This window comes from Vipera berus (assembly GCF_964194415.1).
Source record: "Vipera berus genome assembly, chromosome: 4".
NCBI lineage: Eukaryota > Metazoa > Chordata > Lepidosauria > Squamata > Viperidae > Vipera > Vipera berus.
In genome coordinates, this window is record NC_138206.1 from 57,628,013 (window position 1) to 57,654,154 (window position 26,142).

At 45.0% G+C, this 26,142-nt stretch overlaps 1 protein-coding gene across 2 annotated transcripts in view; it reads right to left on the reverse strand.

The window, feature by feature from the left end:
• Nucleotides 1-13,226, reverse strand: part of C2CD2 (C2 calcium dependent domain containing 2) — a 36,890-nt gene extending 23,664 nt beyond the window's left edge. Inside the window, exons 1-3 of one of the 2 annotated variants that reach the window (XM_081327324.1) lie at nt 12,218-13,226; nt 6,939-7,037; nt 228-347 (exon numbers count right to left, since the gene is read on the reverse strand). In XM_081327324.1, the coding sequence (XP_081183450.1) occupies nt 228-347; nt 6,939-7,037; nt 12,218-12,499 (501 nt within the window). In that variant the 5' untranslated portion in view covers nt 12,500-13,226. The remainder of the gene's footprint in view (nt 1-227; nt 348-6,938; nt 7,038-12,217) is intronic. The other variant, XM_081327325.1, reaches the window with a different exon arrangement.
• Between the last annotated feature and the right edge of the window lie 12,916 nt (nt 13,227-26,142).

Genomic DNA, 26,142 nt, shown 5'->3' on the forward strand with positions numbered 1-26,142 from the left:
TTATATTAATTCAATATAAAGAAAATTAGATCAAATTTAGTTTTCATCCAGACCATACTATTTTTAAGGAATGTCCCCCCCAACAAATCACATAAAGAGTAGATATGTCCTCTGCCAGAAGAAGTTATGTACCTTGACTTACAAGAATGTGCAAGAGGACTAAATGAATTAATACGTATGTAAGATATCTTACTGCAAGTTTTCTTAATTTAAATTCAAAACATTACCTGCAAATGAAGTGGAAATAGTTTTACACTGTAAGACTGACATTCTCCAGTAAGAGGTGGAGTTTGGGATACACTGACAAGAAAATGGAAGGAATTTCCAATTACATTACAGGAAACCACCTAAAATAGTAAAATATAGTTTTATCATCAGCTATGTTTATAGAGCAAATATCCTGAGCACTTATTTGAAAGCTAAAGTGACTGCCATTTTTTGACATCAGAATTCACTTTCCTCCTCCTAAAACTTTCCCCATAAATTCAACCACCTGGATATTCCTCTGTTAGGAATACTTAATTATATTGGATACAGGTATACTTAAATTTTAGCCTGAACTGCCCTTTCACCAACCCAACATCTGTACATTCCATTCCAACACTGCAGGACCAGTAGTGGGATTCAGCTGGTTCACTCCACTTTGGCAGAACCAGTAGCTAATTTTGTTTGTTGTCCAGGCCCAGAATGGACTTCTGGAAGTAGCATCCACGTAGAGAACCAGTTGTTCACATATTTGAATCCTACCACTGTGCAGGACCTTATATTTAGTACAGAGATATCTGGTTTTGTACCAAATTTATCTGATCAGGGTATTTATTCTTCTCTTAAAAGGTACAAATATTTTACTTATTATTTAGGAATTTAAGGTTTAATCCAGCACTATCAAGGGACGCGGTGGCTCAGTAGGTTAGGACGCTGAGCTTGTCGATCAGAAGATCGGCAGTTTGGCGGGTCGAATCCCAAGTGCCGCGTAACAGAGTGAGCGCCTGTTACTCGTCCCAGCTTCTGCCAACCTAGCAGTTCGAAAGCACGTAAAAATGCAAGTAGAAAAATAGGGACCACTACGGTGGGAAGGTAACAGCGTTCCGTGCGCCTTTGGCGTCTAGTCATGCCGGCCACATGACCACGGAGACGTCCTCGGACAAGCGCTGGCTCTTTGGCTTTGAAACGGAGATGAGCACCGGCCCCTAGAGTTGGAAACGACTAGCACGCATGTGCAGGGGAACCTTTACCTTTACCTTTACCAGGACTATCAAGCAACTAGAGAAAAATCCTATCATTTTTATCTCCTTCTGCTTAAAGGTATTTTAGGTTTTCTCTGACCAAAAGATACTTTTAGGCTTATAGGGGAGCCTGAAAGAAAGCTCTTTCTGCACCAACCTTTGAAAGTGCTTGTCATGGTTCCGACAGATGAAACTCTTCAAAGAATTGTGAGGCATTGTTTACCTTAAAGAATCTTTATTTGAGTAGCATAGCATCGGCACTAACATAAATGAAGCTAAAAACTGAGTTCCCTTCCCCTGAACACATAGTATCAAAGCACAATTCCTTCCTCCAGTTAACAGTCATAAATCACATTGCCCAATTAAATTAAAGTGCAGGCTTCCCCTCCAGCTCTCCAGCCCACCATTTCCTTATCATCTCTTATTTCAACAACCTTGGTTCTCACACAAGGTCAGTGTTATTATGTCTAGCTAGACTCTCATGCACATTCCGCCCCCCCCCCTCCCAGCATCATCTAACTCTAAAAGCAAAAAGAAGAAAATGGCTGCATCTCCATCTGTTGTCAATGCAAAAACATCCGATGTTAGCCGTGTTGACAGTGCTAATATTGGGACTGCTGTAATCTCATACAGTACTTCTGCTTCTCAATCTCAAGGTACCTTCTTCTTTGAGAACAAGTTTGTCTACTGATACATATTAACCATTTGGTATCATTTTTGCTTCAAAAACGGACAAGTGTGACTCTCTGGTTTTTGACAAATAAACATTTGTACTATTATTCAGGCAGCACTTTGTAAATAATTTACTGTTTGTTAAATTTGTGTAACAGAGGAAAGTAACCCATGAAGGAGTCAGTCCTTGGTTAATTTCATACAAGCTAGACAATCCCTGCCCTCTTGGGCCAATGTTTCAGAGTTACTTCCTTACCTAAACAGAGAAACAGGGTTACTCAAAGTTAGCAAATAGGGAGTGGGAGTGACTCTGACTTTCTGCTGGGTTCCCCATTTACTCTCTTTGTAGTAAGGCTGCAGGGAGAAAGTCAATGGGGAGGCCAGCAGGAAGATGCAAGTCTAAGGTCCAAGGCAGGTAAACAACTACTGGGTGAGAAAGGAAGCAAAGGGATGTGTGGGGGTGCGGGTCAGGAATGGTATGTGGGGGCATGCAAGAGGTACCATATGAGTTGAGAAAGATGGGTGGTGTTAAGTCGTGGGCTCTGGTGAGCAGGAAGGAAGACACAAGGCTGAGTACAGAGAAACTCATTCTTTATTCCCGCTGGAACTATACTTGAGCTTGGGTCGCACCCGGCCACAATATATAGCCTAGCCCTACGGAAGCAGCCAATAGGATTAAACTCGCGGTTGCCGCCAGGGGCTGACCAATTGCAGGACCGGAGACGGCCTGTCTGGGTTGCTGGGGAGCCATTAGATCTCCATCAACGCACGTGGTGTGGTACCACAAGCCCAATACATAACAGGTGGGTATGCACCAGAGATATCATGCAGCCCAGGGAGGGTACAAAGGTGGACTCTGTAGGGAAGAAAGCCTGCCTGGGGGTGCACAAGAAGCGCTGTGTAGGTTTAACGGGGGTGAGGGGGTGCCACAGGTCAAAAGGGGTGCAGAGGAGGTTATATGGGTGTATAAGAGGTGCTGCATGGGTCATGTAGGGTATACAGGGGGTGGCATGGGTCAAGAACAATCCAAGGGGGTGTCAGGGATGTGTGAGGTCCTGTGCTGGTAGAGATGGCAGGTGTTGCGAAGATGCATGGAATTGCTTGGGAGTGCACAAGAGGTGCCATGCTGGTTGAGGATGGTGTTCAGGGAGGGCAGCCTGGGGCAGGAAGGTGTGTGAGCCTGAAGGTTTGCCTCATGGATCAGGAAGGCATGCAAGAGGGCACAGGTTGGGAAGGGTGTGTGTGAGTGCATAATAGTGCTCATGGGTCAGAGAAAGTGCATGGGAGACAGCATTAATCTGGGAGAGTGCATGAGCATACGCAAGAGGTGCTGTGTGGGTCAGGAAAGACATGCAGAGGGCATTGGCTGGGGAAGTTGTTCAAGGGGTACATGGGCCAGCAAGGGTATGTGAGGTTCCTTCCTCCTGTTCCTCTCTTCCTTCCTTTCTTCCCTTCTCTTTCCTGCAGATACAGTAGGCGAGTGACTACTGCAGGGTGAGAGACGGAGGGATTGCAAGACTGACTGAGAAATAGTCACAAAATACTAAAAAAGAGCATATGACCACAACACCAACCTGTAGCCCTGAAGCACCCGTGATTTCCCCAAATTTCATTCCTTCAGGAGTCATGGGTTTTAGATTTTGGGTGCATTCTGTAAGTAACCTATTTGAGTACCTTGGTCCGAAAATTGTTGCCCTATGATGGGCTATTTTGTCCAGCTAAAGGTCATGAAGATTAGTGTTTTAGTACTATATAGATTTCAGAATCAAATTCCTATTTAGCAGTTGGATTACCAATGCAATCAAACTTTTGTTTGAACTTTCACAAGTATCTGCATACCTCTATGCATATCAGCTACTAAGAATGGTTTTTTTCTACTACATATACAATAAAATATATAGAAATATATATATCTTGGTTATCATACAAACTAAACATTTATTTGATTATATTGTTTGTTCTTGCCATGTTTCAAATTTAAGTACCATTACTATTTGTTTGCCAAGATAAAACTAAAAACAAAAACCATTTCAATTAGACTAACCCATAATGCTTTCCAAAATAGCTTACAATACACAATTTTAAATGCAGTATGATGAACAGAAAACAAAATACATGAGCTAGTGAACCAAAAGCTCTTTTTTAATCACTGTAGTACAGAGAGAGAGAGAGAGAGAGAGAGAGAGAGAGAGAGAGAGAGAGAGAGAGAGAAGACCTAAAACATAAAATGTTATGTTAGACAAGCTGCTCTTCACCTAAAAATTACATATACACACATTCTCTTTTATTTTTTGCTGAAGGCTGGAAACCTATTTAGGTAAGTACAAAGTATTCAGCCTTGAAGTATTCCTTGGTCCTAATAATTAGGTACAACCTGAAAAATGGGAATAAAATGGAATAAAACCTACAATTCTTCTTAAATACCAGGACAATCATGAAAGTTTTATTTCTCCTTCAATGCTGTCAGTTCCTTTCTTCCTCTGTATTCACCTCCAACTCATGAAGGCACAATCCTGACAATAAGATTGTCTGCATCACTTTAATTTTTAAGCTGCTCAAAAATCTGGACTACCACTAGATGACAGCAAAGAATTAGCATGTAATGGTTATCCATACTTTTGCAATTTGTATGCGGCATTGTATTTTAGCTGTATAAATTGATTAACCTACCTTATAAAGCTTAGAACAAGAGTATTATGAAGACTGCCACACACTTAAACACATTGAGGTTTAAAAAATTGCAAAACAAAGTTTGGGAAAAGAGCCAGAAATAACTATGAAAATTTAGAGGTTGAATATAGCTCATACCAGACTAAGTGCCTTAAAAACATACCTTTGTACGCTAATCAGATAAATGATTTTCTTGCTTATCTTTATCCTCACAACCCTTTTGGACTTTAATCAGAAACTTGAGCTAGTCTGCTATTAGAAAATGATTTAAGTCAGAACATAATTGACTGCTGCTGCCAATTGCTGCTCAAATAGGAATCAGCTTTGTGGAAGAGAAATTGTAATTTCCTATAGAAAGCTAAGTAAAGCTACTGATGATTGACAAAGGAGTGAATGTTGATTGCGCTGCCAGTTCCAAAGCCATGTCCTTCCATAAGCAATTCACAAGTACAGTAACCAATTGCAAGAAACTAACCATTCTTGCACAGTAATACTGAACAAGTTTTGAGGATACCTGGATGTTAAAGAAAGGAAAGTGGGGGGGGGAGAAAGAATACAGGCTTCTTTGATCTTCAAACTTTATCCTATATGACAGCTACATTCTTAAAATGGAATGTGGAAGGAATGGCAAGTTTAAATACATTATGATATCTAGTAGGAACTTAAAAAGAAGAAAACAAATGCACAATGAACTATTTCTGAATCCATGAATTACAGGTTTTTTTCAATCCTGGAACAATTCTAAAGTTTTATTGGTAGGTTATAACTGAAGCAATAAAGAATTTGTCAGTTTTTATATCTGCTGGAAATTAATGCTTCCATTGTTTTAGGAAAACAGTCAGTACAGGCCAAATAAAAAGCTGACATAATGTTGTTTTCAAAACGGAGTAAGTCTACATATTCTTCCCTAATTATCAAATCCTGCCCCATATTCCTAACTTCATGTTTAGTCTAAGTTTCTGATTATCAGGGGGGGGAAAATCTGTTAACACATTCAAATGATTTTTAACATTTTGCTTATTTGTAAAGACTCACAGAAAGCTAACTAGGGGTATTGGGGGATGAAACGTAGCAATAATTATTACCCTTTTGTAATGTATTGGGATTTACTTGAACTGCTTCATGTGTCTTTTGAATGCTGTTTAAGTTTGCTCAATTGGTGTGTCTGTATAACGGTCACTGACTTGCCAGACTAGCTGTCTCCAAGAAGATCATTGGAGGATTTGGGGTGGGAATGGGCTCCTTTAAACCTATTGGCCACTGCCTAGTGGCCAACCGTATAAGTAGCTGCACAGAAGCCTCTGTTTCAGTTCTGTTCCTGTTTGCCTCAATAAAGCAATGTTCCTGTTTGCAACCTCTCGTCTCGCTTACTGCCTCCAAAGAACTCACTACACAACACTTTTGATTTGTCATCTGTGATGATTTTTTAAAATCAATTATTAACATAAATGCATGCCCAATTCTAGATAGAAGATATGTATTAATAATGTAATCAAAGCAATATGAACTTTGCTTAAGGTGTTCCACAATCCAAGGAAAGTAAAACATTTTACATAAAGAAGCAAAGGTTTGTTTGCCAACTGATCTCGCCCTACTCTTATTTACCTAGGAATAGATTGTACCTCTGTATTTACTCAATAATGCCCCTTATATTCTCTTTATTCATAACTATACTTTCATTTTGCAGTAAAATAATGATTTGATGTCAGAAAGACTAAATAGTTATCTCTGCTTTTTATGGGACATTGGTATACCATACCCATATGCTTCCAGTATTCTTGGCCTATTTTTTCTGTGTGAAAAAACAGTAAGCTGGAAACTATATTATCTGTAAACAGCTCAAAAACGTGTATTATCAGTTAAATCATGTAATTTGTTTAGATTGGATTCTGCCATGCAACCCAATTACTAGCATATTTACTAAAGAAAGGATTTTTAATGTATCCATTTTATTATTTTGCCAATTTTATGCAACTCTTCTTTTCGATACACTATATTCTACTGTACAGCTAAATATCAATCCACTGAATCTACCCTTTACAACTAAGCATTAATTCCTAATACACACATACTTTTTATGTAAGTATTAATCACCATAGATAGCAATCCATAAGATTATATTTACCTAATAGTGCAAAACAGCAAACAACTAACAAAAATTGAAGTGAGATTTTTGAGGGCATGTTCCCCAGTTTGAAATATTTTCCCCTTTTCCTGTACATGCTAATGACATTAATGAGAGAGAGAGAGAAATCATTCAAGAGAGCATGCATGAGCCTACATGGCAAGGAAATGCACGAGCAGCTGACCAGTGTTATACATCAGGCTCCAGCCTATAAATTAAGGCATGCCAAGAAAAGAAAAGCTCACCTTTTCTTCAGCAGATTTTACTAGACTTATTATTCCTTGTACTTTAAGCTCTTGATTCTGATGAGCTGCATGTTCATCAAATGTAAACAAACGGGTGTCCTGGAAAAGAAGAAATAGGAAGAAAGTGAAAAAGTGACATAAACAAAGCTATTAAAAGGGCCTGAACATTACAGAAATTGAAAAAGTGAATCAGCCAAACACTGAAGAAGTCTAAACCAGTGAAAGTTGTGCTTGAAATCATGTTTATTAACAAGATGCATGGCAATATGCTTTCTGTGCAGTCCCTCAGTTTCCCTTGAATGGGATGCTTGAGCTTTTGCCAAATTACAGCAATTTTTATCATTGTAAAAAAATATCATGATATCTAGATTCTACTAGGCTGCGGTGCTGATGGATAAAGTTAAAAACCCAACCTTCAACTAAACGCTGCTTGGTTATAAATCAAGAGTTCTGCCATTTCAAAGTTTTGCTAATGTATTCCATTATGGAAGTCCCTGGTATTTAGTATTTTAGTATTTTATTAAATTTGTATACCGCCCTTCTCCCGAAGGACTCAGGGCGGTGAACAGGGCATATATAAATAGAAAATACAAAAATTAAAAGAGAATTAAACAATTGCCCAGATAAAAACAGTAACAGTATAAAAACCCATTAAAAACCCTAACGTCCCCCATCAGGCCAGGCCAGCTTGTTCAAATAAATGGGTCTTCAGACCGCGCCGGAAGGAGCGAAGGTCCGGTGCCGTCCGGAGCTCAACCGGCAGTTGGTTCCATAAAGCCGGAGCGCCCACAGAGAAGGCCCTCCCCCTGGGGGCCACCAGCCGACATTATCTGACCGGAGGCACCCTGAGGAGGCCCTCTCTGTGGGAACCACCTGCACTAGGTTGCCAGTCTATTGCTTAGTGAAATTAATTCATATCATTCTTATCGTTAATGTTGAGTAACACAGTTTTAAAAATAGGTTTTGAATGTACATCCCTAATTCTTTATTGTGTTACCTGTAATCCTCATAGATTAAGTAATATTATAAAAAATCAGCAGCCTCCACTGGAGTTAAATCACATGAACCAAAATAAGGTGGGGTAACCGAATAATTAAATGGATCTGTATGGACATATCCGATGAGGCTTTTCATTCTGTTTGGTTTTAAACTTTCCATGGGAATAAATAACTGAACTGTAACTAGCTGCAATTTGTTAATCAAATTTAAATATATCTCCATGTGCTCTTAAGAAACCTTTTCTGCGGGTTACTGGATGTCCGTGTCCACTTTTGCCATCAAGTTTATAAAAATCCCTATGGACCTATAAAAATCCTACTTCTGGCTGGTTTTCTCAGTACAAGTACTACAGTGCATTGTAATAGACTTGCTCACGTAATATCTTTAGCTGCCTTCTGAAAGTCTTTCTCTTCACCTAGAGCAGGGGTGTCAAACTCAATTTCATTGAGGGCCGCATCAGCATTGCGGTTGCCCTCAGGGGGCCAGGTGGGTGTGGCCTGGGTGGGCATGGCCTACTGGGTGGGCGTGGCTAGAGTGCGTATGGCCTACTGGCTGGGGGTGGCCAGCTCTACATCGTTCGCATCAAGGGTGCCTATGGGGGCCTGGGCAGGAGTGGGACAGATCTGAGGGTCTCTGGCAGGAGGAGGGTCTCTGGGCCAGGGCCAAGGCAGTGGGGGCCATTCCCTCACTGTTTCCAGGATGGCTTTGCGGGCCACATGAAACCACTTCGTGTGCCGGATCCGGCCCCCGGGCCTTGTGTTTGACATGTCTGACCTAGAGCTTTCTGGGTATAAATTTATTTTGGTTTTCCTTTTCTTTGCTCTTTCCCCTCACCTCTTTAATGATTATGTATTTCCTTTTAATTTCTTTTTATATTATTGTATTTAATATTTTATTGTACTCTTCTTTGAGATGTGATTGTATGCTATACAATATATTAAATATAACATAATCCTCAGAATAAATGCAGTAATTTTTCATCTCCATTTAAACATTGAGTACTTCACAGAATGTGACTAAGGCATCATTTAATTATGTTTCATTGAATACAACTGTGGACCTAAGACTACAATTGAGCCCAAAATTTCAGTTGTTAAGCAAGGCAGTTGTTAAGTGAGTTTTGCCCCATTTTATGACCTTTTTTCCACAGTTGTTAAGTAAATCACTGCAGTTGCTAAGTGAATCATGTGGTCATTAAGTGAATTTGGCTTCTGCCTTTGACTTTGCTTGTTGGAAGTCAGCTGGGAAGGTTACAAATTGTGATCATGGGACCCTGGGACAGTGCAACTGCCAGAAATACATACCAGTTGCCAAGCGTCCAAATTTTGATTAAGTGATCATGTGAATGCTGCAACTGTTGTAAGCATAAAGTTTCCTGGTGTAACTTCAAATGGTCACTAAATGAATGGTTGTAAGTCAAGGACTATCTGTAAGCTACAAATAATTAGCTCCATATATTTATTAAGCCATAAATCAAAGTTTATATATTACAGTGCTTTGGTTCAGAAACAAATTGCATAGAGGTTTATTATGATGTGTGAATCCAGTATATGTTCCATGATGAGTACTGATTATCTTAGAATGAGTATATGAGTAAGCTCTGCTCATTGCTATATGGTAAATATGACCTCCCGTTGTACAATATTATATAGGGCTACAGTTTAAGGCCCAAAACACCAAACTGGTTCAGAACCTGCTGCATACGATTTTACTCGTTCAGTGTATTTGATTATCCTTCCATCCCCCTTCTCTAATACTGTAGTTGGATATGTGGACTAAAGATAATGGGAGTTGGGTCTAATCTGGAAAGTGTCAGATTGGAGAAAGCTGTTCAGACCCTCATCTTTTCTTATCGATCCCTTCACAGGCTCCCCCCACCCCCCTTTTCTGCATCTAGTTTCAGAGGACAAACCAAATGATTTATGTTTTGAATGTGTTCCTGACAAAAGGTAGTCAGGCACACAGAAATATTATCTTATTATACAGTCAGGCCTTATTTCACAGACTGTGGTATACTGTACTATATAGTATAATTATGCTATATTAAATATGTTTATCACAAAACCCTTGGTTGTTTAGCAATAAAATGAACTGATGTATTTATGACTGAACTCTCTTTTCTTTACATGTGTTTAAATATAAGGAATAATTTTAGTGGAAAACAGCATGAAGGAGAGAGGGAAGAAACATGTTCACTTTATTTAAATATCCAATGGAGAACAGAACTCAGGTGTCATCTATATTGCCAAATACACCAGTAGTTCCAAAATTAATATCTTAATCTAAACCATGGAATTTATTTGGCTGTAGTGAATAATAATAAAGAACGTAACATCTGTGGCATGTGTTTTGTGATGGACTGTGTTGCCCTTATTCCAAGTCTTGTTTGTTGTGGTGGCAAAGCAGCAAAAACAAATGCAGTTTCGCAATGACAACATTGTTTTGAATTTGGAAGGCTGAGTGAGGAAGCAGAAACACTGTCTGCCAAGTAGTGAACTGAAAAGAAGAGGATGCAGTTGCTTTCTTGGAAAGGATGTACGCAGGCAAGGTACTGCTAATTTCCTATCTGACTTTCTACAGTAAGTTTGTTTCCTACTCTTTGACCCTCTTCCCCAAATTACTGTTTAATTTTCCATTTTAAAAACCATTACTGGAACATACGCAATAGCAGGCTGGAAAGTCATGTTAAGTAGGATAAATGAATTCTCTCAGCCATTGCTCAGGAACAAGCAGGGGAAAATTAACTATCATTTTATCTTATTTACTATTACTATCTAGAAATTTAGGAAGGAGTCACCATGACTACACCTGCAAATACAGGCAGTCCTCGAGTTACGAGCACAATTGAGCCCAACATTTTGCAACCTTTCTTGCAACAGTTGTTAAATGAATCACTGCAGTTGTTAAGTTAGTGACACGGTTGTTAAGTGAATCTGGCTTCCCCATTGACTTTGCTTGCCATGATCACATGACCCCAGGACAGTAGAACTGTCGTAAATATGAACCAATTGCCATCTGAATTTTGATCATGCGACCACGGGGATGCTGTGACGGTTATAAGTGTGAAAAACGGTCATACCAGTAAGTCACTTTTTTCAGTGCCGTTGTAACTTTGAACATTCACTAAATGAACTGTTGTAAATTGAGGACTACCAGTACTTTTAAGGTTTAGGGAAGAAGAGATTATCACCTTGTCCCCTGAAAGAGACCCCCACCCCACCCCATTGAATTCAAGATAATTTCCGTTTAGGATCGAATCATTACTAAGCACATTCTGTTGATTTTTTTTTTAAAGTCACCTTCCCACACAAAACAGGATTGCATCACAAAACACTACCTGTCGCCAGGTCAGTGCAAACCTTTACACGCCATAGTCAAGGCATGCTTTTTAGCTGTAGAAGCTCTTCAGCACAACGATTATATCGCTAAGGTGCTGCTTGAGCATTGGGTTCTAGTTTTACCTCTGTGAGTTTAGTTACTTCTGATGCGGAAAAACTCTAGACTAAAAGTCTATGGAGATTCTCAGTCATCCAGGACATGGTTGTCCCGAAGGTGCTTTTTCATGAGGCAACTGGACTTTTGTTTTTTTCTTTGAAAACGTTTTGCTTCTCATTGGAGAAGCTTCTTTAGAGAAGAAGAAGAAGAAGAAGAAGAAGAAGAAGAAGAAGAAGAAGAAGAAGAAGAAGAAGAAGAAGAAGAAGAAGAAGAAGAAGAGGAGGAGGAGGAGGAGGAGGAGGAGGAGGAGGAGGAGGAGGAGAAGAAGAAGAAGAAGAGGAAGAAGAAGAGGAAGAGGAAGAAGAAGAAGAAGAAGAAGAAGAAGAAGAAGAAGAGAAGGAGGAGGAGGAGGAGGAGGAGGAGGAGGAGGAGGAGAAGGAGAAGGAGAAGAGGAAGAGGAGGAGAAGAAGAAGAAGAAGAAGAAGAAGAGGAGGAGGAGGAGGAGGAGGAGAGGAAGAGGAGGAGGAGGAGGAGGAGGAGAAGAAGGAGAAGGAGAAGAAGAAGAAGAAGAAGAAGAAGAAGAAGAAGAAGAAGAAGAAGAAGAAGAAGAAGAAGAAGAAGAAGAAGAAGAAGAGGAGGAGGAGGAGGAGGAGGAGAAGGAGAAGCAGCAGCGAAACTTCTTCGAAGAAAAAGAAGAAAGTTCACGTTGCCTCGTGAAAAGGCACCTTTTGAGACTCCTGGCTAAAAGCACCTAAGTTAACTGGAGCTCACGGACATCTCATAATAAAAAAAAACAAAACAAAAAACAACCACCCTCCTGGACGGGGATCCGGGCGTTCACTCACCTCCCGCAATCCGGCTTCCTTGTTCAGCGCTGCGACCCAGGCTTTCTGCCATTCCCTCCTCCAGCTGCTCAGGGACAGCAGCCAGGTGAAAAGGGATCCCCCCTCGTCCTCTTGCAGGAGTGCCAGGCGCGACGGCCGGGGAGGCGGCTTCCCACCGCCTTGCCGCAGGACGCTCAGGCCATATCGCACCAGGTAGACGGCCAGGACGGCCAAAGCGGCCGTAAACAAGGAGAGCAGCGAGAACCGCTGGAGTTCATCCAGCCAGCAAGCCAGCCAAGACATGACTGACCATATTTACCGGGCCGGCTCTCTTCCTCTCAAGAGCAGGGAGAAGCCCCTTCGCATGGCCAGACGCCTTCCCTCCGCGGCAAACGCCGGGCATGCGTCCTCCTTCCCTCCGCTCCCTCAGAGAACCTCTCTCCTCGGCCGAGTCCAGAGCCGAGGCTCGGGGCGAAAGCGCGCGGCTGACGACAGGGCTCGGGGCCAGGTGTTCGCCTTCCGCCTCGGCCGAAGGGGCGCGCTGGAGAGAGAGGTCGGAGGCGCAGCCGGCAAGATGCGGCGAGCGGGAGAGGCGACGTCACGGGAGCGGCCCCGCGCGCCGCTGCTGAGCTGACTGAGGCGCCGCACACCCCCGCCCGCGGGCGCCGGCCGGGAGGAGAGGCCAAGCGGGTCACCAAAACACACACACACACACACACACATTCCCAAGCCCGAAAGGAAACGCGGAGGCGACCCAGGTTGCGGCCTCTTCTTCCTGACGAGCCGGCCGGGGATTTCTCCCGCTACCAGCCCTACGTCCAGCGCTTGGCGCAGCGCTCCTCTTTTCCGGCTCTTCAGGCCCTAAGCTTACACCGCCGGCGAGAGGGAGACGAGGGCGACGCAGAGAGCTGGTGAGAGGCAAGGCTTAGCAGAATCACCGGCGCCTTTCAGAAAGAAACCGGACGGCCGTTTTCTCTGAAATGGCATAGGGTTCTTGCTCGAGCAGGGGGCTTGACTAGAAGACCTCCAAGGTCCCTTCCAACTCTGTTGTTCTATGTTTGTTCCAAGGCCATTCTGCTGCGCAGCTCCGGGACCTTCGCCCTAATCCCAGAGCCTTTTCAAGGTGCTGACTGCAATCCCTGCGGGCTCTTTGCCCACACCTTTGGCTTGGGGCTTTCCTGCTTTCCACCGGAGGACTGCTGCCCCTTTGTTGGGACTCTAAAACAAGGCCAACCGAATTGTGCCTAACGTAAGGAGGTAGGGTTGCAACTGCAAAGGAGGAGGAAAAGTCCCTGTTGCTTCCCCCCCACACACACACACACACCCTTGCTTGGCATCACCACAGCCACTCCCGTGACACTGGGAGGCAGCAGCGGTTCTTTCCAGCACTAGTGGAAGCAGTGCTTTTTTTGTAAAAGAAAAAGGTGCCGGAACTCACACATGTCATACAACCCACCTTGCCTACCCTACAAGGTTCCATCCAAAAAAGGTGCTGGAACTCCGTTCTGGGCGTTCTATGAGAAAAAAAAGCCCTGAGTGGAAGTAAAGGCTAAGATCTTGTTGGAATACAGTCAGTGGGCATCTGCGGGATTCGGCTGCTTTTTATAAGAATGGCAAGAGCAGCGTCATGCCACAGGCTCTACCGCCTTTTGCATATGTGCAGGATCACAACAAGATGGGAAAGGGGCAATGTTTGAGTTGCAAAGTTGCCACACTGCTTTTATTTATTTATTGGGTTTTCATCTTCCCCGCTCCCCCCCCCCTCACTGCAGATGCACTGGAGGTGGCTAGTAAGAATACTGACCTTGTGGAATACCTTCCACAATGTTGGCATTTGGTGGAGCCAAAAAGAGAATAGAACATCTTGGCTGTCCAGCACGGCTCTCCTGTCTTCAGCAGCCAAAGGAGAAATGGCCATGGAGACACATCTGTGGCCAGATGGGAGGAGATGGTCCTTCACCCCCCTCCCTGTGAATCCAGATGGCTGCATTCCTTCTGGATCTCTTTGACGCACCCGGCATTTGCTTCAGTGGCAGACTGGCTGTCAGATGAAGGCACTGGTGTGAGGACATGTCATCAGCCTTAAGCAAGCCATCTTAGAGCTGAGCTTTATTGTGCCTTAGCAATGTCTCACAGTTTTGATTGCAGGATGTTTCAGGGCAATGAACAGTGAATTTGCTGCTGTCTTTTCCTACTGATCCAGCATGAGGTAGCAATGGGGGGGGGGAATCACCACTGCCTCTCCTGTATTCATGGCAATGAGGGATGCCAGAAATTTCCTGCCCTTCATCTTACATTCCTTTTATGCTTTAAAGACCCTAATTTTTCTCAGGAGCATTTTTTTTCTTTTTACTTGATAGTTTTAATATCAATTTATTCATTGTCTTGGGAATATCCATTTTCTCAGAATATGTAGTATCAAAAGATTGCTATTCTCAAGGCAAAAATAATTTGTACTTTACAAACTCACTGCACTAAAGGCCCTTGTCAAGCCATACCTCACCCTGTTATTGCCCTTGGTTGCTTGATTTTCTCTAAAGAAATCAGATCATTCAGTTTTCAACAAAATAGGGAAGCTACCCATCAATTTTATTTTCTAAGAAAGCTTATAAGGTTCATTTGGGGTTCAGAAGCAAAGATTTTGCTTTGTAACTTGCCAACTCCCCACCTTTCTGGTTAAAATATTTTCTTTTTAATAAAAAGAGGGCGTAGGGAACTTCAAGTCCACTAAAAGTGCTATCTGCGAGCACATTAGCATTTGTGTGTACTTTACTGGGACCACACTACATTGTGTAATTCAACAGAAGTAAACTTTCCAGTCTTAAAATAAATTCAGTATAACATTCATAAAGGCCAACAGTTGCTAGAAGGAATGGATCCATGAGTTTTGCAATGAAAATTGTGATCATAATCTAGAGGTAAAATAGGTTCCATGAACCTAAGTTTTATGAAAGCCTAACGGACAGCTCCAATGGATGAAGATATGTATGTTCACAAAATGGCTGCCGTAATGGACATTGCCAATAAAAATATACATTAGCCAGAAGGCAAAACAGACTTCCCCATCATCCACAGTAGGAGCTCTTGGAAACAAAGAAGATACTGACACTGATGCTCTGCTGTGCCAAAGCTATATGCTGGAAAGAGGCATATCGGTGTCTAATATCATCTTTGTTTTGACAGAGTAACAGAAAGTAAAATTGTGTAGAAGACAGAATTTCAAGTAGTGTTATATAAAGTATTCTGAATTTAAATAATTTGTTATTCAAAAAGCTCTATTGCAAGTTCAAAACGGTTGTTTTGCTATGTTTGGGTGTATCTTGAGTTCAAACCAGCTCCAAAATGCATGGTTTGCATGCAACTCAAGAGAGGACAATTTGAGTTCAAGAAGTTTAGATTAGAAATTTATTTATTTTATTAATAAAATTTGCATAGCTTTCCATTTTACCAAACATGACTCTGGGTGGTGCACGACAATTGGAATGATTGTATAGAAATGATTTTATACTTTCAAGCGTCAAGAGAGCAATAGACTGCCCTACTTTTGCTTGTAGATTGTAGTGGTTGGCAATTTCCAGTATTGTTCTGATTGCCTTATCTCACTCAGTAAATCCAACAAGTAGAGAAATTAGAGTTCTAACATTTGTATCCATAGGAAAGCTTTAATAGCCACAAGATTTATTAAACAGATTTGTTCATAAATAATGCAGGTCCCATTTCAAAGCCATGTTTTTATCAATGTAATGTAATGCATAACATTTGTGACATAAATGTAACCATGATGGAAACTAGTCATTTCTAGGACTTGTAATCTCCAGATGCGTGGAAAATATTTGCAGAATTTTCAGCCAACATCGCAGCCAACATTCCTAGCACATCTGGAAGTTACTCAGTTTCAGAAGTCTGCATTAAGCGAGTACATCATAGCTTGGAACTCAATTTAAGTAAAACATGACTTTGATCTCTATTCGGAGTACTTTTTAAAATAATTTTATTAAAGGTTTTAATTACATTAATAAAAAAACAAAAAAGATAAAGAAATGGGTGCAAGAATACAAGAAAAAGAGAGAGAGGAAAAAACCAAGAAAGTGAATACTTTCTTCACCTCCTTTTAATTAGCAGATGTAAAACACTTCACCCCACAACTCATCCTTAACTTTAGGCAAATCCAATAAGAAACTTCTTCACCAGTCCAGGTATCAGCAAAAAGTCCAGAGCCCAAACAGATTGATTACATTGATTAACAGATCCAAAACTCAGCATTCCACATTATTGATTCTTAACTGTAAGCAAATGCACATTTAGAAGGCATAAATTGGTCCCAGTATCCTGGTGTGAACAAAAGTAAATAAAATTGAACATGACAAAGAGGGACAATTTCTCCCTTAAAGAGAACCAGCTCAAAATACACCTTACTTTAAATGAAAGGACAGTTTTATTTATTTTATTTTTATTTTAATTCCATTTATATCCCGCCCTTCTCTGAAGACTCAGGGCGGCTTACAAGCTTAGCAGTAGCCTTCCTTCTATGTATATGCCTGCTTATTAGGGCTTTCACCCCCCCCAAGCGGCATTATTACAAAGTCAGCTTATTGCCCCCAACAATCTGGGTCCTCATTTTACCTACCTCGGAAGGATGGAAGGCTGAGTCCACCTTGAGCCTGGTGGGATGCGAACCTGCACTAATTGCAGGCAGCTGGTGTTACTTAAGGAGGCATTAGCCCACTGCTCCACCAAGGCTCTTGCATACAAAGTCATTTTAAATGCTCTCAGATTAGGATAGATACTGAAACTCTAGGGAAGAAGGCTTAAACACCTTGTTAACTGTAAGCAAACCCAGTACAGAACATTTTTCCAGTCCAGATGTCAGCAAATTTGAAAAGAACTATCCAAAATAACATTTCCCATTTTAACCCTAATCAAATAAACCAACTTTATGTTCCTTTCTTAATATAAATCAACCTTGCTCTTCAATCCATTCAGAAGATTGTTGATCCTTGTTTCAAACAGCGTCCTGTTGTGAGAGTCGGAGTCCTAGTCCTAGTGGACAATCACTTAAATATGAGCCAGCAGTGTGCTGCAGCTGCCAAAAAAGCCAACACAGTGCTAGGCTGCATTATAACAGAGGGATAGAATCAAGATCACGTGAAGTACTAATACCACTTTACAATGCCTTGGTAAGGCCACACCTGGAATACTGCATCCAGTTTTGGTCACCACGATGTAAAAAAGATGTCGAGACTCTAGAAAGAGTACAGAGAAGAGCAACAAACATGATTGGGGGACTGGAGGCTAAAACATATAGGGAACGGTTGCTGGAATTGGGTATGTGTAGTTTAATGAAGAGAAGGGTGAGGGGTGACATGATAGCAGTGTTCCAATATCTCAGGGGCTGCCACAAAGAAGAGGGAGCCAAGCTATTCTCCAAAGGACCTGAAAGCAGGACAAGAAGCAACGGATGGAAACTACTCCAGGAGAGAAGCAACTCAGAACTAAGGAGAAACTTCCTGACAGTTAGAACAATTAACCAGTGGAACAACCTGCCTGCAGAGGTGGTGAATGCTCCAACACTGGAGGTTTTTAACAAGAGACTGGACAGCCATTTGCCTGAAATGGTATAGGGTTTCCTGCCTTAGCAGGGGGTTGGACTAGATGACCTCCAAGGTCCCTTCCAACATCATCATCATCATCATCATCATCATCATCATCATCATCATCATCATCATTATTATTATTATTATTATTATTATTATTATTATTATTATTATTATTATTATTATTATTATTATCCTAAGTCCACTGCTGTTCACCCTGTTGACCCATGCTAGGTTTGCCACCAACCATATTGTGAAGTTCGCAGATGATACAACAGTAGAGGGCCTTATTCATGACGACAAGGTGGAAGCTTACCGCAAGGAGGTTGAGCAGTTGGTGAACTGGTATAAGGAAAACAGCCTAGTTTTAAATACCGGAAAAACCAAAGAGATCATTGTCGATTTCAGAAAAGGCAGGCACAGCCACACTTCTCTGTGCATTAATGATTCACCTGTGGACAGGGTTACCAGCATCAAATTCCTGGGTGTGCATTAAACGAGTAGGCTGGCTTGGTTGCTCAACAGTGAGAAACTGGTGAAGCGGGCACAGCAGCGCCTACATTTTCTGTGTTGCATGAGAAAAGCACATCTTTCTTCCCCTGTCCTTACCACTTTCTACAGAGGGACAATCGAGAGCATCCTGTCATACAGCATCACAGTCTGGTTTGGAAGCATCACTGCTTCAGACAGGAAGGCGGTGCAGAGAGTAGTGAGGATGGCTGAAAAGATCATTAGCAGTTCCCTCCCTCCCATCCAGGACATAGCACAGAAGCATTGTTTGAGCAGAGTCCACAAGATTATCTGGGACACTACACATCCTCTTCACGACCTGTTTTCCTTGTTACTTTCTGGAAGGAGGCTCCGTGGTATCCGTAGCAGAACATCCAGATTCAGCCATAATTTCATTCCATACAGCATTAACCTTATGAACTCTCAAACTTCCTCCTTCCATAGATAGGGCTCGTAACTTGGGTGTCCTCCTGGACTCACAGCTCAGTTTGGAAGACCATGTAGGAGCTGTGACCAGGGGGGCTTTTGCCCAGGTTCGCCTGGTGCGCCAGTTGCGACCCTATCTGGACCGGGATGCCCTGCGTACAGTCACTCATGCATTCGTGACCTCTCATATAGACTACTGCAATGCTCTGTACATGGGGCTGCCCTTGAGGACCACTTGGAGGCTTCAGCTGGTGCAGAATGCGGCCACGCGAGTTGTGATGGGGGTCTCCCGATACTCCCATATAACACCTCTTCTCCGCGAGCTGCATTGGCTTCCAGTTGCCCTCCAGGTGAGATTCAAGGTGCTGGTGATTACCTATAAAGCCCTAAATGGCATGGGTCCGGATTACTTATGGGAGCACCTGCTGCCGGCATCATCTTCCCTTCGTCCTGTGCGCTCCCACAGAGAGGGCCTCCTCAGGGTGCCGTCGGTCAGAGAGTGTCGGCTTACGGCCCCCAGGGGGAGAGCATTCTCTGTAGGCGCGCCAGCCCTTTGGAATCAATTACCAGTTGAGCTCCGGATGGCTCCCGACCTTCGCTCTTTCCGCCAGGATCTGAAAACCTACTTATTTGAACAGGCCGGCCTGGTTTAAGGGTTTGGGGTATTTTTAATTATTTATTGTTAGGGCTTAATTAATTTAATCTTACTTTTAACTTTTGTATGTAGTGCTTTTATTGCCCTGTACACCGCCCTGAGTCCTTCGGGAGAAGGGCGGTATAGAAATTCAATAAAATAAATAAATAAATAAATAAATATATTCAAGATGGACAGTATTTAATATTTGTTATGTATATGTAAGGGTGTGGGTCTATACCAGGGGTCAGCAACCTGAAACAGTGAAAGAGCCACTCGGAACCCGGTTCCCTCGCAAAAGGAAAAACTGGGAGCCGCAAAAAATGCATGCGCATGCGCGTACATGCGCGCATGCGCAGAACAGGGTTGGACTGAAGAGTGGAGCCAAGGCAAGATATGCACCTACCCTGCATATTTGAATTGATTGGTTGAACTTTTTTAGTCCCACTTTTTTTTGGGGGGGACTGCACATGGCAGAGGACCGGGAGCCGCAGGAGACGGCTGAAAGAGCCGCATGCGGCTCCGGAGCCACGGGTTGCAGACCTGTGGTCTATACATATGTTGTATGTAGTATGTTTAGGTGTGTGTCATGTATGTGTTTCACTTTGAGAGCGAGCAACTAAATTTCATTTTTGATGTGTGCCGTTGTGCCCACAGTAAAAAAAAAATGACAATAAAAGTTATCTTATCTCATCTCATCTCATCTCTTCTTTGTATGTCCTGTAAAAAGAAATTACTCTGTGATTGTCATTTTTACTTCCTTCTCAAATTTTTATTTTATGTTTAATGTATAATGACAAATCCTTATTCAAATTCTTGTTCATATTGTTCTCAGATAGATTTCTTGCATATCTTTTTCTATAGTCTCTTCTTCTGGAAACAATCTGTTCCCAAAAAGAGACAACACAGCGGATGTTATTGATTCAGCATCCTAATGCAGTTCCTGAAAAATCATAGATTCCTTGCTATGTCTTCGATATCAAAAACAGTTTTTCTTTCCTTCAAAAATGCATTTATTGTTTAAAATGAATCTCAAAGTCTTAATTTTTTTTTCCTGCCCAAGATGGCGGCGGCCGCAGTTTGAGCTTCGGGCGCTCTACAAGGGCTCCAAATGGGTCAGTTCAGGGAGGCCCACCCGTGGCACGGTACGATGGGACGACTCCGGGGGCTGGGGGATGCAAAAACAGCTGCTGGGCGCTGTTCTCGGCGGCGCTGAGCCCCCCCCGCCTCCAAATAGTGGCGTCTTGGAAATCGCCGGCCTGCCGACCTGCCGAGCAATGCTGCAACGCTGTGAAGGCTCTGGGCGTCCTTGCTTGCCTTTCCTTTCCTGCCCGTTCGTCGTGGATACCCTCTGCTCATTCGGAGGGGCAGCGGCGACGATCCCACCGGCTGGAGATTCGATTAGGACTATCAGCTGGCAGGCGCCGTCTTTGGCGGCGCGGAGCCTCCCTCTCCTCCCGGATGGCGGCAGTGGACTGTGGGCCTGGACATCGGCCTCGGCGGACGTGCTGGTGAATGCCCGGACTCGAGACAGCTGCCGGGAATGCCTTTCTCCGCCGCTGGAATACCGTTTGGACTGGTGGGCGGGCATTTGGGGGAGAGAATGTTTTTGCCCTCCCCCCCAGACTGGCGGCATTGGCCGGCGACACGAAGATCGACAGAGGCCTGGCCTGCCTGCTTTTTTGCTTTCTGTGCTGGCAGGCATCATGGCTATCTCCATGCCCGGCTGGAATCAAGACCCCCCTTGACAGTCCAGTTTGGCTGGGACTTGACCGTGGTGGGAGGACGGTTTTGGACTGGTCACTGACCACCTCACTGGTGTGAGAGACCAGTTGGGGTGGGCTTGGCCCAGGACTCCCTTTTCTCTCCACTCCAGATTGGACCCCTCAGCCGGAGTGAGAGGACGGCTGAGGCTTCCCTTTTGACTGCCATCTCAGGTGAGAGCTGAGATGGTCTTGTGGATTGAGAGACATGCCTACTGGACTTCTTTTCTCATCTATAATAATATCATCGAACTACCCTTCGGACATATCTGTAACACCTGCCCTATGTGATTATTTTAGCGCTGCATGGTTTGCTTCCGTTACTGTATGCCCTCAGGGGGGTTTCTCCCTCCTGGGCGCGACCTACCACCTGTTTCCACACTCCCCTTAATGACGAGCCCAAGTGTTGGGACTCCGAGAGGTGGCTGGGCTTAGATAGGGGCCTCGAGTTGAGACGTGCTAAGAGGCCCCTGATAAAATTTTTAGCCGGTTATTTTAAAAGGTTAGGGAGGGGGAGGGGTAGGAGGGTGGGGAGGGAATCTTTAACCGGCACTCAGTCTGGGCCTGTTAGGGGTCCTGACGGGACAGGGTCGGGGGAGGTGGCTGCTGGTTCTGGGAATGTGGGGGTGGGGCTTCAAATCCCCACGACGATAGGGAATGGCAGCAGGTGCTTGCACGGAGGGCCATATCAACACCCGGGATCGCGCCCCCACTATCTCCGAGCGGTGGCGCGCTCCGACCCTCCGGTTAGCACCCTCTTACCCGGGGATGAGGGTGATCAGGTCCCTGAGCTCAGGCTGGTTTATTTTAACGCTAGATCTGTCGTTAACAAAGCTCCCCTCATTCATGATCTGATCGAGGAGGAATGTGCGGATCTAGTGTGCATTACGGAAACTTGGTTGGGTTCGGAGGGAGGGGTGCCTCTGACCGAGCTATTCCCTCCAGGTTTCCGGGTGCTACACCAGCCACGGGCTCAGGGCAGGGGTGGTGGGGTGGCAGTGGTTATTCGGGAGACTCTGTGTCCGCGGGAGGCCACCATTGTCCAGATGGCCGGGAGTGAATCCCTCCTCTTGAGATGTGGTCCTCGGGCTCAGTTGGGCTTGTTGCTCACATACCTGGTGCCCGGCTGTGTGGCAACAGCCCTGCCCGAGCTGCTCGACACTCTCTCAGGGCTGGCGGTGGAGTTCCCCAGGCTTATAGTCCTGGGTGACTTCAACCTGCCGTCACTGGGAGGGTCGTCTGAGTTAGCTCGGGAGTTCATGGCCTCCATGACGGCCATGGGCCTGACCCAAGTTATTGAGGGCCCGACTCATGTGGGGGATCATACTCTCGACCTGGTGTTCCTATCTGGACAGTGGTTGGATGATCTGGGAGGGGGTTCACCAACCATCACCCCCCTGTCATGGTCAGATCATCACCTCCTGTGGCTGGTTTTCTGTTATGCCACCCCCCGCCGCTGGGCGGCGGAACCGACCAGGTGGTTCCACCCCAGACGCCTAATGGACCCAGAACGGTTCCAGAGGGTGCTTGGGCCTATACCCATCACCCTTACCCACAGCCCAGTCGATGCTCTGGTGGATGCCTGGGAAACGGCGGCCGCTGGGGCACTTGACTGCGTTGTACCCTTGCGACCTCTGACCCGGCGCAGATCCCGTTGGGCCCCATGGTTCTCTGTGGAGCTCCGGGAGATGAAGTGTCGGAGACGAGGTCTAGAGAGCGGTTGGAGGTCCAGCCGATCCGAATCTGACTTGAAGGAGGCGGTGGTGAGACCCCTCAAGAAGCCTGCCTTGGACCCGGCTGTTTTAAATAACTATCGTCCAGTCTCCAACCTTCTCTTCTTGGCGAAGGTTGTTGAGAGTGTGGTGGCGCATCAGCTTCCTCTGTTCCTGGAGGAAACTGATTATCTGGACCCGTACCAATCGGGTTTCAGACCCGGACACAGCACGGAGACGGCATTGGTCACGCTGGTGAATGATCTCTGGAGGGCTAGGGACAGGGGTTGCTCCTCTGTCCTGGTCCTATTAGATCTCTCAGCGGCTTTCGATACCATCGACCATGGTATCCTGCTGCGGCGTCTCAGGGGGTTGGGAGTGGGAGGCACTGTTTTACGGTGGTTCTCCTCCTATCTCCTGGGCCGCTCGCAGTCGGTGTTGGCGGGAGGGCAGAGATCCGCCCCGAGGCCTCTCATTTGTGGAGTTCCTCAGGGGTCGGTTCTCTCGCCCCTCCTGTTCAACATCTATATGAAGCCGCTGGGCGAGATCATTCGTGGTTTCGGGGTGGGGTATCATCAGTACGCTGATGATACCCAACTTTTTCTTTCCACCCCGAACCAACCCAGTGATGCCCTCGCCGTGATGTCCCGGTGCCTGGAGGCGGTCCAGGTCTGGATGGGGAGAAACAGGCTTCGTCTCAATCCCGCCAAGACTGAGTGGCTGTGCATATCGGCATCTCGGGTCAACCAGACCATTCCATCTCTAATGATGGGGGGTGAGGTGTTACCCCTCCGTTGATAGGGCTCACAACTTGGGCGTCCTCCTGGATTCACGACTCAATTTTGAAGACCACATAGGAGCCGTGACCAGGGGGGCTTTTGCCCAGGTTCGCCTGGTGCGCCAGTTGCGTCCCTATCTGGACCAAGATGCCCTATGCACAGTTACTCATGCGCTCGTGACCTCCCGTTTGGACTACTGCAACGCTCTCTACATGGGGCTGCCCTTAAGGACCACTCGGAGGCTTCAACTGGTGCAGAATGCGGCCGCACGAGTTGTAATGGGGGTCTCCCGATACTCCCATGTAACACCTCTACTCCGCGAGCTGCATTGGCTTCCGGTTGCCCTCCGGGTGAAATTCAAGGTGCTGGTCATTACCTATAAAGCCCTACATGGCTTGGGTCCGGGGTACTTGAGGGAACACCTGCTGCCAGCATCAAGTGCCCTTCGTCCAGTGCGCTCCCACAGGGAGGGTCTGCTCAGGGTCCCACCGGTAAGAGATTGCCGGCGGATAACGCCCAGGGATAGGGCCTTCTCAGTGGGGGCGCCTGCCCTCTGGAACCAGCTGCCAGTGGAGCTGAGGACTGCCCCCGACCTCCGTTCATTCCGCCGGGGCCTGAAGACCTGGCTCTTCGAGCTCTCTGGCCCAGGCTGAGGATTAATTTATTTTAATCGGGGTTTTAGTTGCACAGGGTTAAATTTAATTTTTTTTAAACTGGTTTTAACTTTTGTATTTTTGGTTTTTAATTCCCTGTAAACCGCCCTGAGTCCTCAGGGAAAGGGCGGTATATAAATGTAATAAAATAAAATAAATAAAATAAATAATTTTCAAAATCCAATGTTTTCTGAGTCCTTAACCATTTTAAACTTTCTGTAGCCAAAACATTGTCTTCCATTTTTTTATTTATTAAAATAAATAAAAAAGATTACCATTTTTTCATTTTCTTATATTAATGATAGAAGGTATTCACTATGTTTCCAGCCTTGATATTTTGAAGGTATCTAACTTTTTTAGAGCAATTAATCGGCAATTGGCTCCACTATTTACAGAGCCATTTCCAGTCTGACCCTGGAAGTCTATTTGGAGTACTTTGAAACCTTTTTAAAAAGTTCAACATGTTGCATATTCCCTTCAACAGAAGTCAGACCACAGGTAATCGTTATAACCACAATTGGCTCCAGAATTTGGGTTGTAAATTATTTTGGTCATTCAGAGAGGTGCCCACATGATCACCTCACTCAATGACTACTATTCCAGCTCTCCAAGATACAGTCACTAGCAACCACATTAAATGGATGAGTGAAAGATCTGCATGCCAAAAGAGGGCAGGCAGCTCCTCTCCAAGTGCAGAAGAGAATTCCTCTGTTGGGCTGGAAAAACTAAACTTGGATTGTTAGGATTTGAATTTTGTTCCTCCAACCCACTGCAGGTGTTCCCCTCCCCTCTGTGGGGAAGAGAACTGGAACAATGGGACAGGGAAAAGAAGGTCCAATCATTACTCTGGTGCTGTGTGCCAGTTCCCCCTCCTCACTGTGTGCAAGAGGGAATTGGGCCAGAGAAAGGAAGTGTGGATCCCAGAGATTGAAGTTTCATTTCTCCAGCCCACCACAGAAGGGACTGGTATGCTGGACCAGAGAAAGGAAGCTCAGATCTTCAGGATCTGATTATGCCCAGCATGCCAGTTCTCCTCCCGGTTGAGTGCGAGAGTAATGCAAATTCACAATCATCCAGAGCCTGGGACCAGAACCTTTTGACCCCACCACACCCACAATACAGATGATAGTTAGATAGACATATGCATACAGAAACACACACACAGAGAGAGAGAGAGAGAGAGAGAGAGAGAGAGAGAGAGAGAGCAGTGGCGTAGCGTGGGGGGTGCAGGGGGGGCCGGGCGCACCGGGCGCAACATCTGGGGGGGCGCGCTCGCACTGAGCTGCTCAGGGAGCCCCAAGGGCTGCACAGAGTCGGCTTGGCTCCGCTCTCGAGCTGCTCTTTCTTGCAAAGCGAAACGAGTCCGGCAGGTGAGATGGGCGGCCACATAAACTGAATAAAATAAATAGAAGCGCCCAACTCTCCGCCCAGGCTCAGGCCAACCGCAAGCGCCCCGCAGGCGCCCCGGCAGGCTTGGCCGAGCGAAGACGGACCCGCCAGCCAGCTGGCCTAGCTTCGTGCGCATGCGTGGCTTTATTTAGCGGGGCTCACGTGCGAGCTTGAATGCAGCGGCTCTTGCAGGTCGGAGCCCCGCCCAGCCGCCCTCGAGAGGGACCCGGAAGCATCCCGCATGCGCGCGACTCTTCTTGGAAAGTCTACGCCGCTGCGGGGCACGTCTTTTCGGCGGTGCCATGACGTCACCGGGTTAGGGGGCGCAAATTGCCCCGGGTGCTGACAACCCACGCTACGCCACTGAGAGAGAGAGAGAGAGAGAGAGAGAGAGAGAAGGAGAGAGAGGATGTCAAGTTTCCAACGTATGGGCTTTTCAAGTGACTCTGAGGCATTATTTACCTTAAAAGTCCTTTATTAGCCTAA